This window comes from Hipposideros armiger, unplaced genomic scaffold (genome assembly GCF_001890085.2).
Source record: "Hipposideros armiger isolate ML-2016 unplaced genomic scaffold, ASM189008v1 scaffold_432, whole genome shotgun sequence".
In the NCBI taxonomy this organism is placed as follows: domain Eukaryota; kingdom Metazoa; phylum Chordata; class Mammalia; order Chiroptera; family Hipposideridae; genus Hipposideros; species Hipposideros armiger.
Window position 1 is genome coordinate 261,833 of NW_017731782.1, and position 25,959 is coordinate 287,791.

At 38.1% G+C, this 25,959-nt stretch overlaps 1 protein-coding gene across 1 annotated transcript in view; it reads right to left on the minus strand.

Annotated features, from left to right (window-relative positions):
- The window catches only part of MRPS27 (mitochondrial ribosomal protein S27), an 83,844-nt gene that overhangs the window by 54,525 nt on the left and 3,360 nt on the right, over window positions 1–25,959 (minus strand). Inside the window, exons 2-4 of the mRNA XM_019665082.1 lie at window positions 23,522–23,599; window positions 10,470–10,540; window positions 8,430–8,488 (exon numbers count right to left, since the gene is read on the minus strand). Of these exons, the coding sequence (XP_019520627.1) occupies window positions 8,430–8,488; window positions 10,470–10,540; window positions 23,522–23,599 (208 nt within the window). The remainder of the gene's footprint in view (window positions 1–8,429; window positions 8,489–10,469; window positions 10,541–23,521; window positions 23,600–25,959) is intronic.

The following is a 25,959-nucleotide window of genomic DNA, read 5'->3' on the forward strand; positions in this document are numbered from 1 at the left end:
CTGAGAAACACAGAATTTTAGATAGGTAAGGCACCCTGGGACGCATCCACGATCATCGGCTCATCTAGGAAGCTGATGGCAACTAGAGAGTTTACTAACTAGTTCCAAGTGACAGACCAAAGTGGGAACTCAACTGGTCCTAAAACCCAGGTCACCTCTTTCCGCCCATCCTGATTCTTCAGGGTCTTTACAGCACTTTTTTAAATTAAAAAAAAATCATTTTAAAATGATTATGGTTTTTTGCTGTGGATTCTCTGGATATTCTAGTTTTTTTCCTGGGTTTAATTAATTTCATGTTGCTTTGTTATGAGGTATTTCTGTACTCATCGAGTCTCTATCTTCTGGTTTATTCCCTAGACTGCCCAGGATAAAAGAACTGTCCCAGAGAGACACACTGGTCAAGCTGATGAGCCTCTGAACTTGAAAGCAGGCATGCTTCTTGATGAAGCGTGGACCTGTCAAATGAGTCTAAGACAACTGTTTAGTCTTCCCAGGTCTAAATTCCACAGATTCCGAATGTTGTTAGGACTTCAGAGATGACATGGTTAAAATTTCTCAGCTGGTGCCAGGACACCAGGAAGACCCTAATGTAGGTATGTTTTGGCAGCTGTTCTTTCTCTTATTGTCTGGACAGTTCTTCTCAAACAGTTCATATGTGGTCAGTGGGCATAAAATATGATGTAGCAAACCTAGAAATAAATCTGTATGTGGGTAATGAAAAGGCGAAAGAGAAACCCACCCTCTTGCTGTCTTCTAAATCTGCTTCCAATCTAATACTTCTATCAATGGACTAGCCATTTCCTCATTAACTGAGGTTCAATTTTCAGTTCATTTTCGACCCTCTTGTTTTCTATCTTTATATTCAACCTGTCATTAATACTGTTGACTTATTTTCCCCCTCCTATGTGCAAAAGATTTCTCTCTTCATTTCACTGTCAATTACCACAGGTCAGGCCTTTTAGCACCTTACACATACACAATTTTCCTCTAACATTCACTCTCTTTTCAATCCAAAATTTACTATGACTATTTCTAAAATATTTTTAGTATGATATGTACTTCTCAAAATATCTACGATGACTATCTTGTGGATCTTTAAAAAACATATTTTTTTAATAAATAGTATATACACCCATGACATAAAATTCAAAAGGTACAAGAGAGAATTCAGAGGAAAGTCACTCAGGTGTCTTCCCCCAAAGAAAACAACGTTAACACATTTTTTGTGTGTATGTGTGTGTATGTATCATTCCAGAGACAGTCTGCGAATACACACATATATATATGCATATGTATCAATGCACATATACACATATGTACATATACACAGGAACCACAGTGATAATGTAACACAAGTTCTGTACCTTGTTTTTTTCATTTAATGCATTTTATAACTTGTTCCATATGAAATGCAAATAAAGCTGCCTCATTCTTCACGGCACAGTATTCCCCTGTATGGCTATAGAATAATTTAGCAAGGCCTCAAATGACGAACATAATCTTTTACTTTTTTGTAATGAATATTATTTCACATGTGCATGAGTATATCAGGAGGTTAAATTCTTAGAGATGAAATTATTGGGTCAAAGGGTATGTGCATTTGTAATTTTGCTGGATGTTGCCAAAGTTCTCTCTGTAGAAGTTGTACCAATTTATATATCTACCAGCAATATATGATAATGACAGATTTTAAACTCTCCTTTCTCCCCTGCCTACATTCTATTCCTTCTATAATCTGTCTACTTTATTTCTCACTGCTCCCCAATAGACCCGTCTCCCAGGTTAGAACAGCACCCTGTCAACCCCTGTAACACCAGTTCTCACCCTCTCTGTTAGCTCCACTTGTACTGCTTGTCCCATCTTGACCACTTGCTCCCGATTCTTCTAGTCATCCAATCTTCAAGGCTGTCTCAAGCTCTATTTCTTTTATGAATGTTCGCTAATAATGACATGAATCCCTCTTCCAGCCTGCTCAAAGCATGTTTTCTCTGAAACTCACATTTTTTTACATAAATATAGTCAATTTACCTATTTATTATATCTTGGGTTTGTGTTTATTTCCAGCTGTTCCCCATATCTAGTTATCGCCAATCAATTTATAATTTTTTTTTAAATAGGTGGACAGCCTCCCAGTTATTAACAGGCAGTTCCAAGTCTTTCTTTTTTTTTTTTTTTAAAGATTTTATTGGGGAATTGGGGGAGGCGAACAGCGCTGGGGAATTGGGGAAGGGGAACAGACAAGTTGCTGTCCTTTTGTTCTTCAGTCTAGTTGTGGAGGACGTTGCTCCACTGGCCCATGTTGGTATCACCATTGCGCTCTTCCCAGGTGAGGCAGATCTGTCGCTGGCCTTTGGACGGCCACTCACGGTGGCTCTTGGCAGCTCATGCCGGCTGCCAGCCACTCACGCTGGATGCCAGCCACTCACTGTAGCTTACAGCAGCCCACTGCAGCCTACGCCGTTGCCGGCGACTCACGGCAGCCCAACTCCAGGTCGAGCTGTTGTTCACCATCTTAGCTGTACAGGGCAGTGTCACTGGCCCTCAAGTGGGATCCTAACCAGGGCCCTGATGCTCAGAGCTAGCGTCCCAAGCCAGCTCTTAACCAACGCGCCACTCAGCTGGCCCAATTTATAATCTTTTTGATTGTAGTGACTATACCATGTCCTTCCTTTGAACACACCACAGTTCTGGCAAATTAGAAAATACTTCTTTTAACCTTCTATTGGCTTCAGAGCCTCCCTTATAAACAGAGCTGAGAATCATTTGTCTTACAGACATGAAATCTGTTTTCATGAATGTTCATCTCAAATTCTGCCAGGGAAGTTTAAATTTGCCTTCAAAGGAAAAAGTGATTAATTACTGACTTTCATAAAGTGGGAGCTGAACCGAAAACAGTGACTCCAATGTCAGATGGGTAATAGACTTATTGGGGTTATCACTTTGTAATGTATATAAATGTCTAATCACTGTGTTGTTTTGTACACCGTGAAGGTTACCCCTGCAAGCCTCCCATGACCAGGCTCCAGGATGACAAAATAAGACCAGTGGGGAGAGAAGTGCAAAGTCTGAAGGATCGGAGGCTGAGGGCTCTCACCCTAACTCTCACCATAAAGCACCCATGAGCCTTTGACAATGCCAGACAATCTGCTATTCTCTAATGCAGCGCCATTAACAATAAAGAACTCTCCCAGGCTTGTGGTTAGGATCAGCAAATAAGAACTAAATAAAGCACTTGGCAATGTTAAAGTATGGAAGTGTTTCTAAAACATGCTCGAAGAGTCATTTACCTCCCCTTGGGATCTTATGCTTTTCTTTATAATGTGCAAACATAATGAGACCTGGCAATATGCTAACAGGAAAAAATTTAATTCCTTTTTATTGCTGTAATAGGCAAACAATCTCTATGCCCTCAAAGGAAAATTACTACTGCTTAAACTCATGAACGTTGTTCCCTCCTAATAAGCCCTCACCTCCCCTCTCTGTATAGACAGACATGGATTCTTACAGCATAGGCCTGGGATAGTGTGCTCACCTTCAGGATATTTTTGCTCATTGAAAAACGAAACTATTTTGGTCCTTCCTTTTTAGGCTGGCTGCCAACTAGGACTTGGAGACACGCAGGCTGCCATCTGCCTCACCCCAGCTGTTCCTGACCTGCCATCCGTCTCCAACCAGGGGCGCCTGGAATCTGCCAGGTCAGTTAAGCAACTGATGAAAGATGCTGTAGGCCAAGGTACAGTGTGGATGAATGTATTGGCAGCTCACGGCCTGCAATGCAACCTTGACTTCCTCTCATTAATGAGTGTGGCATGCCACTCTCCATGACAACACAGGGCTATATTCTGAGAAGAACAGACCTTCCCATGGAGCTCAGCAACAGTCTTTTCTTATATGACAATTAATTCAGCATTCCCACATTTTTGCTAAAAACCAAAAGGCTACTTAAAAAAAAAAGTTACGTACTTAAAATAGAGAGAACATGTTACATATGTTAGAAATTTCTGTGACTTATCCTTCAGGAAGGACCATTATGTTGGAGACGAAATGATCATTTCTGATTATTATGCTCTGATAGTAAAAAGAGCACATTTAATTTTACGCATCTCTAAACTGCCATAGTTCAAAAATGAGTTGAAAGTCTAAAAAAACCTTTACAAATGTAATTTGCAAACATCCTCAGGAAGAGGAGTATACCACAAGGAAAGAAGGAATGTTTATGGCTTGAGTTGCATTTTATTAATGCAATAATCAAATACTCACATAGGAATTGTTAAAGCTTGTTACAACCATGAAAATAATGGCTTTTACTAATGCCACAATTTTACCATGAAATGCAGTTTTATCTCCTGAAAAGGGCAACACAGAGCCTGCCTCAGGGCTCACTTGTCTGCATGTGGGCAGCACCCATGGACTTGGGACAGCGGTTCTCAACCTTCCTAATGCTGTGACCCCTTAATACAGTTCTTCATGTTGTGGTGACCCCCAACCATAAAATTATTTTCGTTGCTACACTATAACTGTAATTTTGCTACTGTTATGAATTGTAATATAAATATCTTTTTGTTTTCTGATGGTCTTAGGCAACCCCTGTGAAAGGGTCGTTCAACCCCCAAAGAGGTCGCGACCCACAGGTTGAGAACTGCTGACTTGGGAGGTACTGAGCTCAGAACTGCTGACTAGATGGGCCACGAAAGTGAGGCTTTCAACAAAATAATAAAGGAAAAGTCTAGGTAAGCTTGATATAAAATAACATTGACCTCAATCTGACAGATCCCAAAAGGGGTTCCCTTGTAGAGAAAAAGCTAAAATTATGGTCCTTAGAAAACAAACAATAACCCACAGACTACAAGATATGAGATTTCCTATCCCTTAATTTTAGTTTTCTACTTTCCTACCCTCCCAGCCATATCTATACATATTTTATGAAGTTCCTGAAGGAGGCCTTCTTATCTTATTTTATTTTTTATTCTCTTATTTTAATCATGTTTTATTTTGTTACAGCCCACTAGTTTGTAGCATGCCTTAATTTGTTTCTTAGCTTTCATATTTTGTTTATTTTTCTTCAATTTAGCCTTTTTACTGTTTTAATCATTTTTACTCTTGGTTAATTTTCCCTTCAGAATGTGTAGAGTATTTATCAGGGGTTTTATGTGTTTTTTAAAAATTTTTTACTGTCAGCCTATATAGTTTCTGGCATTAACTGCCTTAATCATCTTTAGTTCACATTATTCTTTTGTTTAGAGATCATTTCCTTTCTTTGATGTTTCCATGTTTTATTTCTAAACTGCAGGACAGATGCTGATCATAGGGCTGTGGGTCCCCAGAGTATAGCTCACAGCCCCAATAGGAGTGTTTAGATATTTGCTTTCCCTCTCACTGTCTAAATAGCAGCCTTTCTAACTCTCCTTACAAGTCCCTAGGACTCTTTAATGTTGAAGCCCCTAACCTTTTAAACCTGTGTACTTCAGGAGATTCAAAGGCTGAAATTCTCTCCTGGGATGACAGGATAATAACAAGCTGGCATGTGCTAGCAGCATCCTGAACTGCTAGAACTTGGAACTGCTTATCTGTGCACCTGATACAATGGCAGAGGCTCAATCAGCACCCCACGGGTCACTCGAGGTTTCCAAACTTCTTTGGCTCTAAAGCTCTTTACATAGTCATTAGGGAGATCTAATCAGCAGAAGACGAGACAATGTGGTCGCTATACACGGCTTGCAGTGCCTGATCTCTATAGGCTGAGGCAGGGAAAGAGTTCAGCCAATGACGAGGGTGGCAGCCAAAAGTCCTGCTGTGGGCTGTACCCTCAAGACTGTACCGCCTGGGAAATGAAAAATCCTCAAGGCAGATCAGCAAAAAGCTGTTAGTTGTAGGATTAAGAAATTGCTTCTATATTTCCTCATAGCCTTGTGATTATAAATTCACTGAGATGTCTAAAGCCATCCCATATGGGGCACTGGGCATCGTGACCATCATGTGCTGAAGACCTTGCTGGTGAAAATACCACAGCCCCTTGGTGTTTTCAGGACTGACATTCCTGTTTTTTTTTTTTTAGCTGAGCCATCCTGCCATTTGTTGGCAGCTCAGCAGCAGCTCAGCTCGGGCCGGGCATCGAACCGCTGTTGCTCAGAGCTCAAACTCTTCAGCGAGCTCTTAACCAACTGAGCCACTCGGCCGGCCCTAGGACTGACATTCCTAATTTCAATTCATGGAGAGAAACTCCAAGAGATCATAACTGTAGCTTTTAATTTTGCTAAGGCATTACTATGTTTTGTATATTCTCTAAGGCTGAAAAGCAGGAGTGAGACACTTGGCTAATGAGTGAACACTAGCCAACCTCCATTATCTACCCCTGGATGCAGCTTTCTGGAGTTATACCAAGTCTCATACACATCCAATAGTCATCTCATGAAGTCATAAAAATGTGTTTTTTTCTTAAAAAAAAAAAGCTGGGAAAAAGAAAGCCAATATTCTTGGCAATAGAAAGGGGGAGAAAAAATACAAATAAAAAGTGATAGGTTCATAGTTAGAATATTAGTTTTGATTAAGCAAAGCACGGGATGTCAAATTAAATAGAGGCTCAGATTTAAGATGGGCAAGAGTCTTCTATATGATCTATATGGAAACACAAAATCGAGATTTTATGAAACTTTTAGTAAGACTCCAGGTCACACAAAATTGAATATCATATGAAGACTTAATCATGGAAGCTCTTGATGGTAGGACTTACATTTCTCAGCTAAACTAATGTATGAGGACAGGGACAGTGTCTAACTTATTCATCACTATATGCCCAGCACCTTGGACAGAGACTGGATACACAATAGGTGCTCAGTAAAAATGTTGACTGTTGAATCATTGAAATCAATTATATGTTACAGAGCTACTTTAAAACAGAAGAAAATTTGGGACATATTACTTCCAAGACTACAGCACTGTGTTCCACAGGATGGAATTCTAAGAAATAGTTTCTAATTAGAAATTGAATTATTTTCTGATTTCTGCCATAAACAAAGCAAAAGAATGAGAACTGGGCATAAGCCAAGCCCAAATACACCTTTCATTATAGGCAAAAATAACTCAAAGGTGCCCCACAGTGCCAAAGAACCCTTGCTCTCATCGAGGGATCTACTTATGCTTATTCTAATGAAGAGTAGGAAGGCACTTGCAATTATGATTTCAGGAACCAGAATCTGAACTTAGGACACTGTTAAAGGCAATCTTAAATTTAAAATAAAGGCTTCTTACAGCGTGTAATGTAATCTACTTGAGATTTATAATTAAACAGAAAACACCAAAAAAAGTGGTAGAATTTACTCAATTAAGAAGAAAAAAAAGAAATCTTATTACTATTTTGAAAATCAAATAAAAGAAAATTGAATAAATTTTCACTAATACAGAGAAACCTTTTAAAAATCCAGATGGAAGTAACTAAAACTTTCTTGATCAAAACAATGTAAGATCAAATGGGAAATTCTAATGTGATACTTACTGAAAACATTTTCAATTTCAACGAGTCTATTTTGAGTCTACTTAGAAACTAGGAATTGGAACAAATCATAAATCAGATTTTTAAAATCACAATAAGGAATCACAATAAAAAGTTAGTTGTAAGGTATCCCTTTGACAGATGTTTAATAGGTGAAACATCAAATTATAAGGATGAACTGTAATTTATTTGACCAGTCGCTTATTTAATGAGTTTAGGTTATTCTAGTCTTTCGCTGCTATAGATGGTGCTGTACTGACCAAGCTTCTTTGTACACATGGGTGAGTGTATCTATAGTTCACAGTGGGGTGGCTCACAGCTGACAGAAAGAATGACGTAAATGTGGTAATATAGAAACCGTTTTGAAATATAGTGTTAATTAATAATAGGTGCCAAATGGTGCAAAAATGGTATATTTCCATCTGAATAAAAAGGGGAGAGAAGAGATAAATAGATATATAATTTTTCACCTATCAGATTGACAAAAAAGTCCAAAAGTATGAAAACACCCCTATTGGCCAAACTGTAAACAGAGGTTTTTTTTTTATGCTGCTGCTGGGAGTGTAAACTGGTAAAACCTCAATGAAAACCAATTTGGCAACAGCTATTGAAATTACAAAAGTACATACTTATGAGAATTATGTGCAAAATTACATACATAAAAGGTTATTGATTATTACATTGTATATAATATAAAAAAAGAGCAAACAACCTAAAGATCCTTCAGTAAGGAACTAGTTTAAATAATATATTCATACTCGTAATATGGAATATGATGCCATTATAAAAAATGAGGAAGCTCTCTATATACTGATATGGAAAATCTCCAAAACATAACTTAAGAAGCAAGGTGCTGAGCATTATATATAATCCATAGCACCTTTTGTGTTAATAAGCGGCGTAAAACAGGAGAGAATAGCCAAATAGATGGAAAACTTACTTGTAAAGGTAATACTCTGCATGGTCTATCTCTTCTCGAGATGAAATGTTGTCCACAAACTAAAAGGCAAAAAAAGAAACCTTTGGTTGAATATAAATTATGCCATATATCGGGCCTAATTCACTCATTGACCGTAATAAAGACAAAACATCCATTTTTTTTTTTGAACAACACTCATGTGGTATGACGCCATCTGATGTTGATGCAAATAAAGAATATTCAATGGCTTCCTTTTTTCTTTGTATAGAAAAACCTTGGTCAGAAAAACTGTGAAAACCAAATACGAACCTTGCTCAGAACAAGAGCGAGATCCTCTTACTCTACAATACTATACTATTTATCTAGCCATTGATATTTCCCTTTATCTTTAATCCAGGTATTTCCTCTACATTCCAAACTCCAAATACATGGGAATACGTAGCTGAAAGGTTGAAGACTCTAATGGCTACAAAAATATGGTCGAAGTGATAAAAACCTACATTTAGAGAATTCAATCTTGGAACCATTTTTCCTACTCTGTTTAACTTCTGGTATGGACCTAGTCAACCTGTGATTCTTGTACCAACTCTCCCCTCGAACCACAGAATCTGTATGTTCCTTAATTCTAAACCAAATAAAGAAACAGAAAGGGCTAGTCCAAAGTAGAGACCCTAAAGTAGAGACTTAGAGGCAAAAAAGATGGCGTAGGAGATAATGCATGCTGTGAATATAATTAAAACCTCACAAAGAGGAAGAAGAGAGTAAAAAGGGGGAGACTTTCTAAAAATGCCTCGGACTTACGAATTTGATTTTGAAATCTCATTAAGGAGAGGATGAAATATGGCACAGCCCCTCTGGAACTCAGTTGCTCCATCTGCATAAACAGAATAAAGGCACCTACCCGAAGAGTCTGAGGTTCCAATAAGAAATGTATGTGAAATCTCTGTAAACTCTGTAGTGCCTCCTAAACAAATATCAGCTATTATGGCAACAGAGATTTTATCCATCATGTAAGGGATGAACCAATGGTATTTCAGTTCCCCTTCAATCTGAAAATTATGAGTCTGTAAAATTTAAGTTATGATTTAGTTAAACTGTTGCCCTACTGAAAGGAGACTATCAAGAGGCAGAAAGAAAGAACCCAGGTAAAAAAGATGATAGTTTCTTTCCTTTTCCTCTTCTAGATTTAACAATAACCTTGAATTTTATGGTGCCATTAATTTCTACAAAGACCTTTCACAACTAAGATCTCATTTTAGCATCACATCAGCCCTGTGAGGAAGATACTATTGTCCTTATACTGGAAATGAGGAAATTGAGAGGGGCCCAGTTGTCCAATGTCACAAAGTAATTTGTGATAAAGACAAATCAGATATTTGAGGGAAAAGAACTGTGAAGTCATGGGGGGCTAGGTTTGAAGCCCAATTTTTACGCTGATGACCTATGTTTACTTGAGAAAGCTATCAACCATTCTGAGTCTCACACGTAAAACAGAAATAATAATACTTATATCCTATGGCTGCTATAGGATATAGCAGAATTAACATATGAGATAATGTATGTTATGAAAACTAGTACCATAGGTGGCACAGAAAGTGTTCAATAATGGTTACTATCAATTACTATGCCTGATTCCGAGCCTAATTGTTCTCTCCTTCATTATTCTGTAACAGTTTAACATTAACGTTCTTTTATAGACTTTCTCGGCTGCCAAATGTACTTCCAATATTAACAAGTAAATACTATTACTTTGAAGGGTATATACATTTTTTTAAAATCATGGTATCATATAGCAGAATTTATTCTGAAAAAATTAAATCAGATAAACGAACAGTGATCCCTGATAGCAGAGTCTGGTCAAATTTATTACCTTTTATTTCAGTTAAAGAAATTTGCTACTTCACCATAAAGTTTCTATTGGTAACTATAAAAACATATCAAACTCTGGAAAAATATTTCCTATGAAAGATATTCTTTATTTACACAGTTTCATCTATATAAGGAGCCTTTCTTGCTTTCTTCCTCCTTCCTCTTTGAAAATATATATTTAAATTTTCTTACCCGTGATATTGTTAAAGAACTAACAGGCAACTTTCTCTCATATGTTTTATCCATTAAAGATGCTAGATCAGCTGTGAAGACAAAGAAAGAAAGAAAACCTTGTTAAATTTATACATTTCTTATGGAAAACTTAACAGATATAGCTCCTGCCAGATGGCTGCCATCATTATGAAAACAGTATTAAAACTGACGTACTTTCTTACTCTCTTTAAAAATTATTTTTGTATAAATTAAAGATGATAAGGAATATTAGTAACATTAAAAAAAATTTGGGGGGGGCCAGCCGAGTGGCGTGTTGGTTAAGAGCTGGCTTGGGACGCCAGAGGGCCCCAGTTCGGATCCCACATATGAGGGCCAGTGACACTGTCCTCTACAGCTAAGATACTGAACAACAGCTCAACCTGGAGCTGGGCTGCCGTGAGTCGGCATTGGCATAGGCTGCAGCCCCTGTGGCAGTGGGTTGCCATGGGCTACCGTGTGTAGCCAGCAGCCAGCGTGAGCGGCCGTCCAGAAGCCGGCGACTGATCTGCCTCGCCCGAGAAGAGCGCAATGATGGTGCCAACTTGGGCCAGTGAAGCAACGTCCTCCACAACTAGACTGAAGAACAAAACGACTGCGACTTGTCTGTTCCTCTCCCCCCAATTCTCCAGCGCTGTTCCCATCCCCCAATTCCCCAATAAAAATCTTAAAAAAAAAATTTTTTTTAATGATTTATTTAATGGCAATAAGGGCTATTTAAAAAAATCTTGGCATATATTTAGTTTTAAAAATACCAATAAAATATCTCTGGAAGAAAACACAAGAAAGTGTTATTATTGACAGACTCTAGGGAAAGGAAGAAATCTGTATCAAGTAATAAGACAGAAGTAATCAACTGACAACTATCTTTTGAAGACCTATTGCTGTGCATTAACCATTTTTTCCCTCTCTTGATTCAGTAGCTACTGGGGGAAAGCAACTTTGCAAAACCCCTAAAACCTAGTGTGATATAAAAGCAATCAGCTTTTCTTATGACTGTCTTAAAGAGACTGACACCAGGTGATTAAAGTAAGGTAAATACACCCCCCCCACACACACACACACAAAGAAGCCCCTAAAACTTCTTCACACTAAGGCAAATTAATACTGTTAAATCTAGTTGCTCACAGAATGATATTAAAGAGCACTCCTATGATACCAAATCTTTATGATAATTTTATAATACAGGCCCTGGTGTTGAGACGATAGACATTATAAAGAATTACCTCCCTTTACTCAAAATTTAAACTTTTACTTAAAAGAAAGAAGGATCAGGGGCCAGCCGAGTGGTGCGTTGGTTAGGAGTTGACTTGGGACACCAGCTCTGAGCAGCAGGGCCCCAGTTCAGATACCACATGAGGGCCAGCGATGCTGCGCCCTCTACAGCTGAGATGGTGAACAACAGCTCGACCTGGAGCTGGGCTGCCATGAGTCGCCGGCAACAGTGTAGGCTGCAGTGGGGCTGGCCGGCAGCTGGTGAGGTGCCATGAGCGGCTGTGAGCGACTGCCTCACCCAGGAAGAGCGCAATGATAATACCAACATGGGCCAGTGAAGCGATGTCCTCCACAACTAGACTGAAGAACAAAAGGACAGCAACTTGTCTGTTCCCCTTCCCCGATTCCCCAATGCTGTTCCCCTCCCCCAATTCCCCAATAAAATCTTTAAAAAGAAAGAAAGAAAGGAGGATGGGGATCTATCGGCCTAATTAAAGTGGCCTCCATTTCCTTGTGGATTTCACGTAGTGCACAAAGTAGAACTAAACATTGGATTAGGCTGGCTTCTGTAGTATGATGACCCCCGATTCCATTTTAATCCTTCACACCAAGACATCTTCAGTCAAGTGAAATCAGCTGAGGCCTCAAAAAAGGCAACAGCTGCAGACCCAGCATCTGCTGAATAACATTTGCATATTACAAGTCAGGGAAAGGTTTGCTGCTAAATATATTATGTGACCAATCACCTCCCATGATAGCATCGGCGTGATGAATGAGGCGGAAAGCTGCACAGAGCAGCGATGGCCAGCGAAGCTAGGGCAGCTGCGGCCTGCAGAGGGCTGGCACCACAGGCTTCTGGACTGCAGGCTTCAACAGTCAAGATCACACTTCACGTTTCATCGAGGGGCCAGCAGATGCCCAGGTTTTGTTCAGAGGGATGTGCTACAGAAGGTGCTTTCTTTCCCATAGTCATTCAGCTCCTTCAGGGATATACAGTGCAGTGGATGGTTGAAGTCAACAAGGACTACATGGGAAAATGGAGCTGAAGATTTGAATTCTTCATTTAACAAAACTTAAAGCTGTACAGATAATATGGACGTATGCCCAGTAAATGACATGTATGAAAATGCCCTTCTTGTTTGAAGAAAACAATACCATTGATGACCCGAGGGCATACAAGGGTTTATGGGGGACCCTACACTATTCCTAGCATAAGAGTGGAATGGTTCACAACCTGGTGGAGGATGCTTAACCTCATTCACACCTGAGGGCAATTCTAATTCTGTAGGTTTGAGGTGAGATCACGGGAATCCACATTTTAAACAGAGCCCCAGGAGACTGTGATGCAGCTTCTCAAGACTAGAGCGAGTTATATTTGAAAACTACCATGGGAAGAACACAAAATCAGTCTTGCATGTTCCTCATAAGCTTGAAAAGATGTTAAATGGAATTTTGTTTCTGGAATAAGGTGGACAAAATATCCTTTAAAATTTTCCTCCTAGTATAAAAACTCCTAAGTAAAATATTTTTACTAAAAGTTTTTTCCTATTATGACTGAGCTTGCAAGAAGGTAGATATAATTGCCAGAGACCAAAGGCAACACAGGAGCACAGACCTTGAGTTTTTAAGGGAGTACTGATGGTAGCAGTCACCTGAGAGCATCTGCAGGTCTCCAGTGACACAGAGCTTACGGGGGAGGGGGATAGAGGATAAAATCAAGGCTTTTATAAGAGGGGAAACTGGTTCAGAAATCCACAGGTAAAGCCAGGACCACCTAGGGCTACAAGAGTGGGAAGGTGAGTTAGAAAATAATGCACCCTGCAAGGATGCTGTCCCCTGCGGATTCTAAACTACAAAGCCAGTCCTCACACCTCTGAGACCCTAATTCATATTTCCTGTGTTACACATCATATATCAACCTGAGAATTTTGTTTAAAGTGGTTTAAAGAGTTTATTTTACTATATGAAATTCTAGAACATACAATCTCGTCTGCAGTGATGGGAAGCATATCAGTGGTTGCCTGGGAAGCTGGGAGGGTCAGCAGGCAAGGGTGACAGAGGAGTAGGAGAAATCTGTGTGTTGCGGGGCTGGCCGAGTGGCTCAGTTGGTTAAGAGCTCGCTCAAGAGTGCGAGCTCTGAGCAACAGCGGTTTGAGTCCCGGCCCAAGCTGAGCTGCCGCTGAGCTGCCAACAGGTGGCAGGATGGCTCAGCTAAAAAACAAAACAAAAACCAGTCAAACAAAAAACAAAACAAACAAAAAACTGTGTGTGTGGTAGGGCCGATATGCTCATTACCATGACTGTGATGATGATATCATAGATGTACACACAAGTACATAGGTCAAAACTTACCAAATTGTACGCTTGAAATATGTGCAGTTTATTTTATATAAAGACTATCTTAATAAAGCTGTAAAAAAAAACTTGGTGAATAAGTTAAAGAGGAGGTTAGAGAGAAGTGAGGTGAGATTTAGTGAAGTTAAAGGTCTAAAAGAAATTATAGACTGCAGCAAAGATAAAGATGAAATATACAAAAGAGGAATAAGAGATATAGAAAATAGAATAAGAAGGCCTAAACTACATTTGACTGAATTTCTAAAAGAAGTTAATAAAGAGAATGGGGAGAGGTGATACATGATGAGATAATAGCTAAGTATTTTTTAGGATTAATAGAAGATATGTTTTCAGATTCAAGAAACATATAAAATCTTAAATCAATTAAGTAAAATTACACCCACACCATGATATGTTATAGTGAAATCAAAGAATACGAGGATTTTAAAAGTAGCCAGAAGGAAAATATAAATTACTTATAAAGGAAAAAAGACAACACCAACAGGGGTTTTCTCAGTAGGAACAACAGAAGACAGCAGAATAATACTTTGGGAGTAAATACTATCAACACAGATTCACAAATCTAATAATCTTATGTTTTAAGATTTAGGGGAAAAAAGATATTTTTAGACAAACAGAAAGTGAGAGAATTTTAGCAACAAACACTAAAGGAACTTTGTATAAGTTGTGTTTTTAGAAAATGTGTTTTTTTGGAAGAAGGAAAATGATCTTTTAAAGAAGACTTGAGAGACTAGGAAGAATGGCAATAAAGAAAATTGCTTAAATCTGAGGGAAAATTGACTGTTTAAAATGTTAATATTGTGTGTGTGTGTGCGCGCGTGCGTGTGTGCGTGTGCGTGCATGTGTGTTTTAAAGGATAAAATGTTAATATTAGTCAAAACATATGGTTGGGGGTATGTGTGTGTCTGGACTAAAAAATAGTAGAGTGTGATTAACATTAGATTTTAATTTAAATATGCATGTTGAAAGTTATAGAGCAGTCATCTAAAATATGTAGTTTAGAATGCTAGAATCTACCATTTTAAAAGAGTAGAAACTGAGGCTATAATTTCAAGACCATTAAGGGAGAAAAATGTTAAAAACAAAAACAGAGGTAATCAATACAAATGAAGAAAGGAAAAGAAAAAAAAAGAAATATGAGAGAAATCAGAAAATATGATAGAAATAAATCCAAATACATCAGTAATCATAAAATGACAATATAAATAGACTACACTTTCTAGTTAAAAAGACAGCGATTGTCAGATTGGTTAAAACTACAAAAATCTATCTATATAAATCATAAGAAGACACTAAAAATAAATATATCATAAATATACTAGGCAAATAGTAGCCAAAAGAAACCTGGTGTAGCTGTATTAATATCATACACAATAGACTTAAAGGTAAAAAGCATTTTTTTTTTCAGATTAGGTGAGTCTATTACATAATGATAAAAAAATTCATTTTTCCAGGTAGATAATTTTAACCTGGTGTGTGCTGAGGTAGCACAGCTTCAAAGTATATAAAATTCTCAGAAAGAAAATGGCAAGCCCCTTAATGATCACAAAATCTGTAGTAGAGATGTGCTGAGAAAGAAGCGTCTTATAAAAGAGCATGGTCTCTGGGTAAAGTTGTCATCACCAAGATCCCTGAAGGAAAGATGGATCCTCTATTGAATCCTGGGAGTTTTAAGTGAGAAATTGCTAGAAATCAGTTTTTCATCATTTCTGTGTAACTATACATCATTGTTATCCATTTGGTCAACCCTAAGCTCTTTCTGGGCTTAGGACCACTACACACCTTATCTAATTTACGTAATAGAGAACTGGATACAAGTTATAATTGTACTTCCTAGAAGAAGTAACCTGGAAAACAAGCTGAAATGGTGTTTCTGTTCCCCACATTTAAGTAAGAATAACAAGGACAGATAACCTATAACATGTACAGAAGTAATAGAAGGACGTAGTAAAAACTAATGTAGGAACCATTTTGAATATACATTTAGATTTCCTTCTATTTATCTCTTTGTCACCAGGAAGTTTAAAACAAATAGTTCCAATAAAGGAAAAATGTGAAGCCAAGCTTTGTATACATATATACTAAAAAAGGAGACTAAAGGAGGATGATGTGCACAAGTCAGGCCATCTTTAGAATAGCCAGCTAATAGTAAATATGAAACCTAGTAAATGAATGGATGTCACGGAGATGCAAATATGGAATTGATAAAAGTTAAGTAGGCTTCAGAAAATCTCCATCAGGCTTCAAGAGCAGGATTTGAAAAATTACTGCAACAAGCCAAAGGCTTCCACAGATGAAATGACAGCAAAACTAAACCTCAACTAATGGGAGAGGCATCTGTAAATCATAACCATAGTGCTCAGGTTCAACCCAAATGCAAATACGTCAATGGTAAAATTCTCCTTGGTTTCAGAAAAGGAGTTCTTACAAAAAACAAAACAAAACAGTAACCAAAACCAAAAGGTGTCCCTTACTTTATGATTACTTATAAACTGAAAAATCAGAAATAAAATATTTAATTCAGTAGGGCTCAGGAATCCAATTCAGCTGAAGTCACCTGGGCCCTTACCCCTAGCAGGGTGACCCAAGCAAACTTCCTCTCATAGAACCCAGGGAGCTTCTCCATCAGGCCTGCCCTCCTAGCATTCTCCCAAATGGTCTCTCCTAAATCCTATTCACTGTGGGTCCTAGTGTGTAATTATACGGCTACTAACTGGCTGATGCTAATAACTTTTACCCTGTACCTTCCCCCAACAGATCTGCACAGTGAGTGGAGGAATTTCAGAGGCAATGCTTTCATTCAGTGTTTATTTTAACCAAAGGGAAACCCAGTATAGAATAGTCTAAAACTGAAATCTGACTTGAGCTGGAAAGCCCAAGAACTCCTACGACTCTACAGAGAACTAAGGCACTTTTGATAAATAATAACTGCAATGGATTAAAATGTCTGGAATGCTTAAATCCATAAATTCATAATCATATTTTAAAAAATCCTCATTGATCATCTTTGGAGGATGGTAAGGGGTCAACTCGTTATTGAAAACTGCCTCTTCCATACAAACTGCATCTCAGAATATCTAAAATTGATAAAAGGAAATTCTTTTACAAAAATTTTCTGGATAATAAGTTAGGAAGAAAGGATAAAATTAAAATAGCAGCTCCTAATGTTCATAATGGATTGAAGCAATGATCATGAATGGCCTTGACATCACAGAGGGACAACCAAATGCTGTGTGCCTCCTGACAAAACAACACTTCTTATGAAGTATTCATGCCAAAAGAAAAAAGATAAAAACAGAAAAAACCTGAATCTGATCAAACCTGCTGCTTCTCTGCCAGTTTTATAGGACATATGGAAGGTAAAGGTATATGTTAAAACCACCACAAGGATAAATACAGCAAATCCAGAACGTGGGAAACTCTACGAGTGTTTTTTGTTGTTTCCTTCAACGAATACATTACAAGAAAGAGAGAGAGAAACCTACAGATTAACAGATACTTAAGAGACCTCTCAACACATTACGAGATATGGACCTTATCTGGATCCCATTTCAACAAACTATAAATTAATAAGAAATTTATAAGACATTTGGGGGGAATGTGAACATGGATGAATATATAACGATGTTAAGAAATGACTAATTTTTAGATATGAGAATGGTATTATAGTTATGGTTTAAAAAATCCTTATCTTTTAGAGGTACATATCAAAATACATATAAAATGATCTGATAACAAAGAATAGCTAAAAAGTAATCTGGTGATGGGGTAGAAGATTGATGAAACAAGACTGGCAGGGAACTGATAACAGTTGAAGCTGCGTAATGGTACATAAGGGTCCATTAAAAGTATTCTCTCTACTTTTGTGTTTCTATGAAAGATATTTTAAAAGAAGAAAAGACGGGACATAACCAATTACACTATACAGAACTTAAGTGCATACTGGTTCAACCAAACCATTAAAATATTTATGAGTCAGGGAAATGTGAATACTGACTAGATATTTCATATTTAAACAGTTATTAATGCTTTAGGCATAATAATGGTATTAAAATATCCTTATCTTTTAGAGGTATACAATGAAATATTTATGGATGAAATGACAGACTGCCTGGGATTTGCCACAAAATAATCCAAAGGATCAGGATGGGGGAATGAGTAGAAGTAGAGATGAAGTAGATTGTCCATGGCTGATAACTATTGAAGCCAGATTATGGGTAAAGGGGATTCCTTATATCGCTCTACTTTTGCATATATTTCAGGTTTGTCATTAAAAACATTATAAAAATTAACCTATGGTGTTAGAAATCAGGATAAAGGTTGCCTTTGAAGAAAACGGGAGCTGCAACGAGGGCTTCTGGAGTGGTAGGAATGTTGTCTTACACAGGTTTGTGATAACTCATCAATCTATATATTATGAATTGTGCACTTCTCAGTGTATTTTACAAAGCAATCAAAAGATTATTTTTTTGTTTATTTGTTTTTAAAGCAAGAAATCCACTGCTTCAATGCTAGGGAAGACACTATGGTATTGTAGAATTGCAGGTACTACAGCAATAACTGAGAAAGCTATTTTTGAGCAGAAAGGCAATAGAATACTGTATGGCCCTAAGCAAATGTCACAATATGGCTTCAGTTTCCTCATCTTTGAGTGGTAATAACAGCAGCTGCCTTAGCTGGCTGATATGAGCATTACATGGAATGGTGCGTGTGAAGGCCTTTACACAGAACCCAGCACGCTGATAGCAGTAAGCAGAGGTTATCTTTTGATTTTTGTCTGAGGACCCGCACTGCATTAATGGCCTGCTTGCCCCCCAGACTGCAGTGAAGGTACACTGTACTAAACAGAACTCCTGGTGTTAATCAAGACTTCCATGGCAATAAACTACCTTCATACTGGGAGCTGGGCAGAGCCCCACCACCGCTCCCTTAAGGCTATGAGAACCACTAATGACACTGAAGAAAGGAGGCGCATGCCCATCAGAGAGAACCCAGAACGTTTCCACTGAATTCTGCATGGAGACGAAAATCACTTAAGCAGATGTTAAGACCACGCTCCACACCACACCTCTTCCCTCTCCGCCGCGCTCCACCCCCGCACGCCCTCCAATGGGGATGCGCAGAATAAATATCTTACATCGTCCCTCCCCCAATGAACGAGCCCGCGGTGACCCTCTGCGCACGCGCGCACCGAGAGGCTTCCGGAAAGGCTTCCGACAAAGACAGACCCAGACGTTGGGCTCCATTGGCTGTGCCGCAGTCTTCAAAGAGCGCGCAGTGCCATCTACGGCCGGATCTTCCGGAAGCGGCGTCAGGCGCAGCGCCTGACCGCGCGCGGTGGTCTCGCTTACTCAGGGCCAGTATCCCAACCCAAACACTCAAGAGTTAGGGAAAACGCAATAATAGCACGTAGGGGCGAAAGTTTGTTCTAATCACATTCTGTTACACAGTAGGAAAAAAAATATTGTTTCAAACTGCCTCTCTTCCTTCTAAGCCGTTTGCATTTCAAAACCTTCACTTCCCATGTTTTATATTGGGGTAAAAACAAGGGGCTAGGGACTCTCGTTCATTCCACATATTTCTGGAGCACCTACTGTATATCGGGTATTAGCAGAGGCAGGCATTACCATCATTCCTAATTTATAGGTACAGGAACTGAGGTTAAGTGACAGTTTCTGAAAGCTGGCAGACTTGGAGTTCACACCTACATGTCTGGCCCCCAAGTTCCAACTCTTCACATCACACTGCATAACGAAGGTATAAAGTACTGTAAGAATATAGGGCGAGAAAAATCTATTCTAACTGGGTAGGGATTCAGAATGTGCAGTAAACAGCAGGTGGTACTGCTTCCAAGTATTATAATCTTAACCCTCATATATTTAATCGTTGTATATTATGTTTATTCTCTGGCAAAAAGCTTTTGCTTATTCAGGAATCCATGAAAATGTTCCCTTCGATTTGTCTCAGAATAACAGAGCTGACTATATATACCACATACCAAGGTGCCAAATAAAAATGGTCTTATTTACTAATCTCCCCTTCATATAAGAAAGTGTTAACAATAACTTTCCTGAAATTCTTCGTTCTCTTCTTTGTATTTCCATAGCACTTTTCTTAAAATTCATATATGGCACATCAGAACAAACTTTGCAATATAATTGAGTCCATGTTGGTTTCATCACTGTAACAGTGGCTTCCAAAAGGAGTACTATTGGCCCTAGAGGACATTTAAAAATACATGGGGGTATTTTCTTGACTGTCAGAATAACTGTAGGGCATTGCTGGCACTTAGTGGGCAGAAGACAGGAAAATTAGATAACCTGCAATGCTGAGACTGTCCAACACATTAAAACATTGTCTTTATTGGGAGCCAACATTTTCAGCATGAAGAGGAAATACAAAAATGGACTGGAGGAAGGCAAAGAAGAACCCTGTGGGGATGCACTAAAATTGGAGGTTTCAGTATGAACTCATTATTTATAAAATATGTACATGTGTGCATATATGCATGAATGTGCACGTTTATATGTTTATGTGTACATGCATACATATTTTCCTAGCTCTGTCCACTAAATGGGCCAAGAAGCAATAACTTCACAGTAGCAAGAGGGCATCTTTACACAGATCTTTGTTTCTAATACCATTCCCTACTAAAAGGAACCAGGATTTCTTGGAGAAATAGTTGATTCCAGAGCTACAGCAGTACAGTACAAGATGAGCCCAGAACATGGTGAGCCACTTGAAAGGGCTTCCACTAGCCAAATCTGGGACAATTTGGTCACCCAAATAATTAAGGATGGTAATGAATCATAAACAGAAAAGAGGAATCCACAATCCATAAGACGATATTGATAATAAATAGAGTTCAAAGAAATAAATGAGAGAAGATGGAGCTCTTGAGTAGAATCCTGAGTACTAACTAGTAAATGTAGAAATATTAATGGAGCTGGAAAACCATCATTTTGTAATTGTCATAGTATAGACTGATTCAGGTGAGATGCATCAATGGATGCTAAATCTAGGCGGAAACTTTTGATAAACAGCAGGATATTTGCATATTAAAATATCTCCCCGCAGACTGCCTACAAGTCATAAAGGAGAAAAATAGTTAACTCCATGGGGAAATCACATACACTTAATTGGGTGATCAAAGTTACCATCACCAGTGAAGGTAGATCAACAACAGGTACATCTTTAGATGTGTCCTGAGAATGACAAATATCACTGACAATATTCCAACCGGGAAAGCAACCCTTGATCTAATCACAAGGAAATATCAGACAAGCCCCCCAAAAAAATACTTTATTAAAAAAGCAGCTAGATTCTTAAAAAATGTCACTAATGTACACTACAGCATTCAGGATAAAGAGCTATAATACATGCAAAAAAACTTCTCAAATGGTTTTTTCAAAATGTGTGTGCATACAGAGAATAAGAAAGCAAAAACAAATAGGTCAAAATGGTGACAATGTGTGAATCTGGGCTAAGGGTATACAGATGCTCTTTGTATTATTCTTACAACTTTTTATACATTTCAAATTATTTCCCCCAAAAAAGTTAAAAATATTTGGTCCACATTTAATGCCATGTAAGACATGGCAGACATTCACATTTAAAAAAAAACAACCTGGGGCCAGCCGAATGGCGCGTTGGTTAGGAGTTGGCTTGGGATGCCAGCTCTGACCAGCAGGGCCCCAGTTCGGATCCCACATAAGTGCCAGTGATGCTGCGCCCTCTACAATTAAGATGGTGAACAACAGCTAGACCTGGAGCTGGGCTGCTGTGAGTCGCCGGTGATGGCATAGGCTGCAGTGGGGCTGGCTGGCAGTGGGTGTAAGCTTTCGTGAGCTGCCATGAGCCGTCGTGAGTGGCCATCCAATGGCCGGCGACCGATCTGCCTCACCCGGGAAGAGCCCAATGATGATACCAACATGGGCCAGTGAAGCAACATCCTCCACAACTAGACTGAAGAACAAAAGGACAGCAGCTTGTCTGTGTTCCCCTTCCCCAATTCCCCAACGCTGTTCCCCTCCCCTAATTCCCCAATAAAATCTTTAAAAAAATAAATAAATAAATAAAAATAACCTGTTCATAATGAACAAAACTAACTCCATTTTATATACGAGTATAAACCAAAGTACTTTTGGGGGCATAATTTTAAAATAAGCTAAATCTTCCATAAATGCAACTGTCATGTAAATTGTGGAAAGACATCATTTTGATTCATTCAGAACTTTACTGAGAGTTGTTCACCATTTTGTGAATAAAACCGTGTCACTTATGATAATACCATGATAATACCAAATGGTATTTGACTTTGCCAGTACACCACATCTGTATCAAATGCATATCTATCTGTTGTTCACAGTGATTGTACATTTCAGTGCAAGCATGTAGTTACTAGTCTTCAGACTTCCCACAGCTCTCCTCATACGCCCAACTCCTTGAACATTCCACTCCACCCCCTGCCACTCCCAAGGTAGCCTTTATAGGCAGCTGCAAAAGAATGTCCCTTCCCTACCCCTTGGGGGAAAATATTAGATCAGCACTGGAACTGATCCAAAAATTACATTAGCTTCATAAAACTACCACCAATCGTTTGATTTTATCAATGTACCAATGATGTTGTATAGCATGCTATATACCGTATTTCCCCATGTATAAGACGCACCCTTTTTCAAAAAATTTGGGCTCTAAAAACTGGGTGCGTCTTATATAGTGGTTGTATGAGTGCAAAAACAAGCACGAAAAAAGCAGAAAATGCAAGTAAAAAAAAAAAACAAACTACAACCACTGTATAAGACGCACCCAGTTTTTAGACCCCAAATTTTTTGATAAAGGGTGCGTCTTATACATAAGGAAATATGGTATATGAAGTATGTACATTTCTACAAAGTGCTCATAGGGTCAGTGATTTCTTTTAGGCATTGTTATTTTATAAAAGAAAGGCCACTATCTGTGTAATATGACATAGGGAACAGGGAAAGAGAAGTTCTGTATAATTAGGAGCCTACTGCCTGGAAGATGTTAGCCAACTATTTTCCCTAAATGGTTTAAATGAGATTATAACACTGCTTTCAAATCTATCTATTACCTGGTGATAAAGTAGAGGAGTCAAAAAGCTTTCTAAGGACCACAAGTTAAGAAATGAAAATTTAAAAAGATGAAAGTATGAAATACATTTTTCTCTGCAGATAATGTAAAACAGGCTGCATGACAACTAACTATATGACAAAAATAAGGAAGAAAAGAACTGCTTACATAATTCAGAAAGACTAATCAAGTCAAAAAGAAAGAAATTTGCAGCATAGCAAAAATGATTTTGACATATGTGAAACAATAGTCTTTAAGACCAAAAATGTGCTTATCTGAGTTAGATTATCATAAAAGAATTATTTCATAAACACATCGTATGAATATATGATAAACATATGGAGTGACTAAAATGACACGCAGGTACCTACCAAGGTGACACTTTTCTTTCTCTCTTGTTTCCCATTTGTGGCTGTCCACATATGCTGCAGAAAGCAGGCATCTTTTACCTAAAGAAAAAGACAATTATATCAACATGCATGGTTTCACAACAGATTCTGTTTATCTGTTTTATTAAACATAACTTTGTCAAATCTTCAATTTATTTGATTACTGAAGATCCTAGTATGATACTGCAAGCCATTACATAGTCAACAATTCGGTTCATGCATGGTTGACAATTCAGTTAGAGCATATAAGCTCTAACAAATAGAAGATGCAGAAAGCTGAAAAATTTTACAATAATGTTTTGGGCAAAACTGCTGGTAATTCTGATCCTCTAACTTTAGGACTAGGAGCCATTTGTTTCCACTAAATTATAGCCTAGATGAGCCCTAGAACTCCTTGGCATCAAAAACATTTGCTGAACTGTTGCTTAATGCATTAATCAAATGCTTTATAATTAATTGTTAGTTACTCCTAAAAATATTGCCATCTGGCTTGGATCAGCAAATTTACCCTTATTTCACATAAAGCAACCAATAATATCTTATCCAGTAAACCAGCACCCTAGAGGTAAATAAGAGAAACCTAATAAGCCAAATTTGAGGTAACCCACAAGATGGTATAGGTGTATTCCCAGCACCTGGCACAATGACGGCATATTGCAATATTCAATAATTATGAACTTAAGGAATGAATGACAAACAATGAGTGGCAACTTATTCAAAATTAAAACCTTTGTGCTTCAAAAGCGTCAATGGGCACTATCCAGAAAGTAAAAGGACAACTTACAGAATAGGAGAAAATATTTGCAAATCATTTACAGGATAAGGGACTTCTATCCAGAATATCTAAATAACTCTTCCCATTCAAAATTTAAAAAGATGAGCAATACAACTGAAAAATTGGCAAAGGATTTGAACAAATATTTCTTTCAAAAAAGCATACACACACACAAATATATACACATACACACAAATGGCCAACAAGTACATGGAAAGATATTTAATATCGTTTGCCGTTAGGGAAATGCAAAATACATTGAAATGCCACTTCGTACCCACCAGGATGACTATAATCAAAATGAGAGATAACAGCCGTTTATATGGAAACCCCCCCATACATCGCAGGTGAAAATGTAAAATAGTGCAGCCATTTTGGAAAATTTTGGCAGTTCCTCAAAATATTAACATGGAGTTGCCATATAACCCAGCAATTCCACTCCTAGGTATATACTCAAGAGAAATGAAATCATGTATCCACACAAAAAATTTGTATACAAATGTTCATAGCAGTAATATTCATAATAGTCCAAAAGTAGAAACAACGCATATATCCATCAACTGATGAATAAACAAAATGTGGTATATTCTTACAATGGAATATTATTTGGCAGTAAAAAGAAATAAAGTACTGATATGTGATACGACGTGGACGGATCTCTAAAACATTATGGTAAGTGAAAAAGAGGCCAGTCACAAAAGACCACATATATAATTCTATTTATATGAAAAGTCCACAATAGGCAAATCTATAGAGACAGAGAGCAGATTAGTGGTTGCCTAGATTTTGAGGATACTGGGTCAGGAAAGCTTGGGGGAAATTGGGGAGAAACTGTTAAATGGGCTTGGGTTTGTTTTTGAGGTAGTGAAAATGTCATAAATCGATTGTGGTGATGGCTGGAAGAGGGAGTCAGGCTGTTAGTGTGATGTGTGAAGGACAGTGTGATATAAGGACTTGAATTGCCATTGCTCACTTTGAAGATATTTGAGAAAGGGGACCTTCAGCTAAGGAGTGCAGGTGGTCTCTAAAAGGTGGAAAAAGTAAGGAAACAGATTTTCCCTTAGAGATTCTCAAAGGGTACACATCCCTTTCAACACCTTGATTTTGGCACAGTAAGGCCCTGTGTTGGACTTTTGACCTACAGAACGGTAAGATAATAAATGTGTGTTGGTTTAAGCCATCAAATTTGTGCTAATAACCTGCTTGCCTTCAGCCAGGTAGTTTTTGAGGCAACCATATTCTCTAACTCAACTATCCACTATAAAAAGAAATATTTTCTCCATTTAATTCTGAAAAGATGCCTCCAAAAACCAGAATTTCAAAGTTTAGTGAAAATGGATTGGCTCTATTATCCTACACCTTAGGAAAAGACAGACATTCCATTTTCTGTAAGCCTTTAAAAGCAGAATGTTCATCTTTCTGAGATACTTTATAAATGACACCATTTAAAGTTCATTCCATCTCTGTAGAGTAGGTGGAAGATCTGTATTAACACAGGAATCAAAGAATTTATATAAAGTTGGACAGAATATTAAATTGGGTGGACAATAGTAAAGTGGAAAATATAGATCAGCTTCTCAAACTTTAATGTGCATATAAATCCTGATAAAATGCAGATTCTGATTCAGTAGGTCTGGGGTGGAAA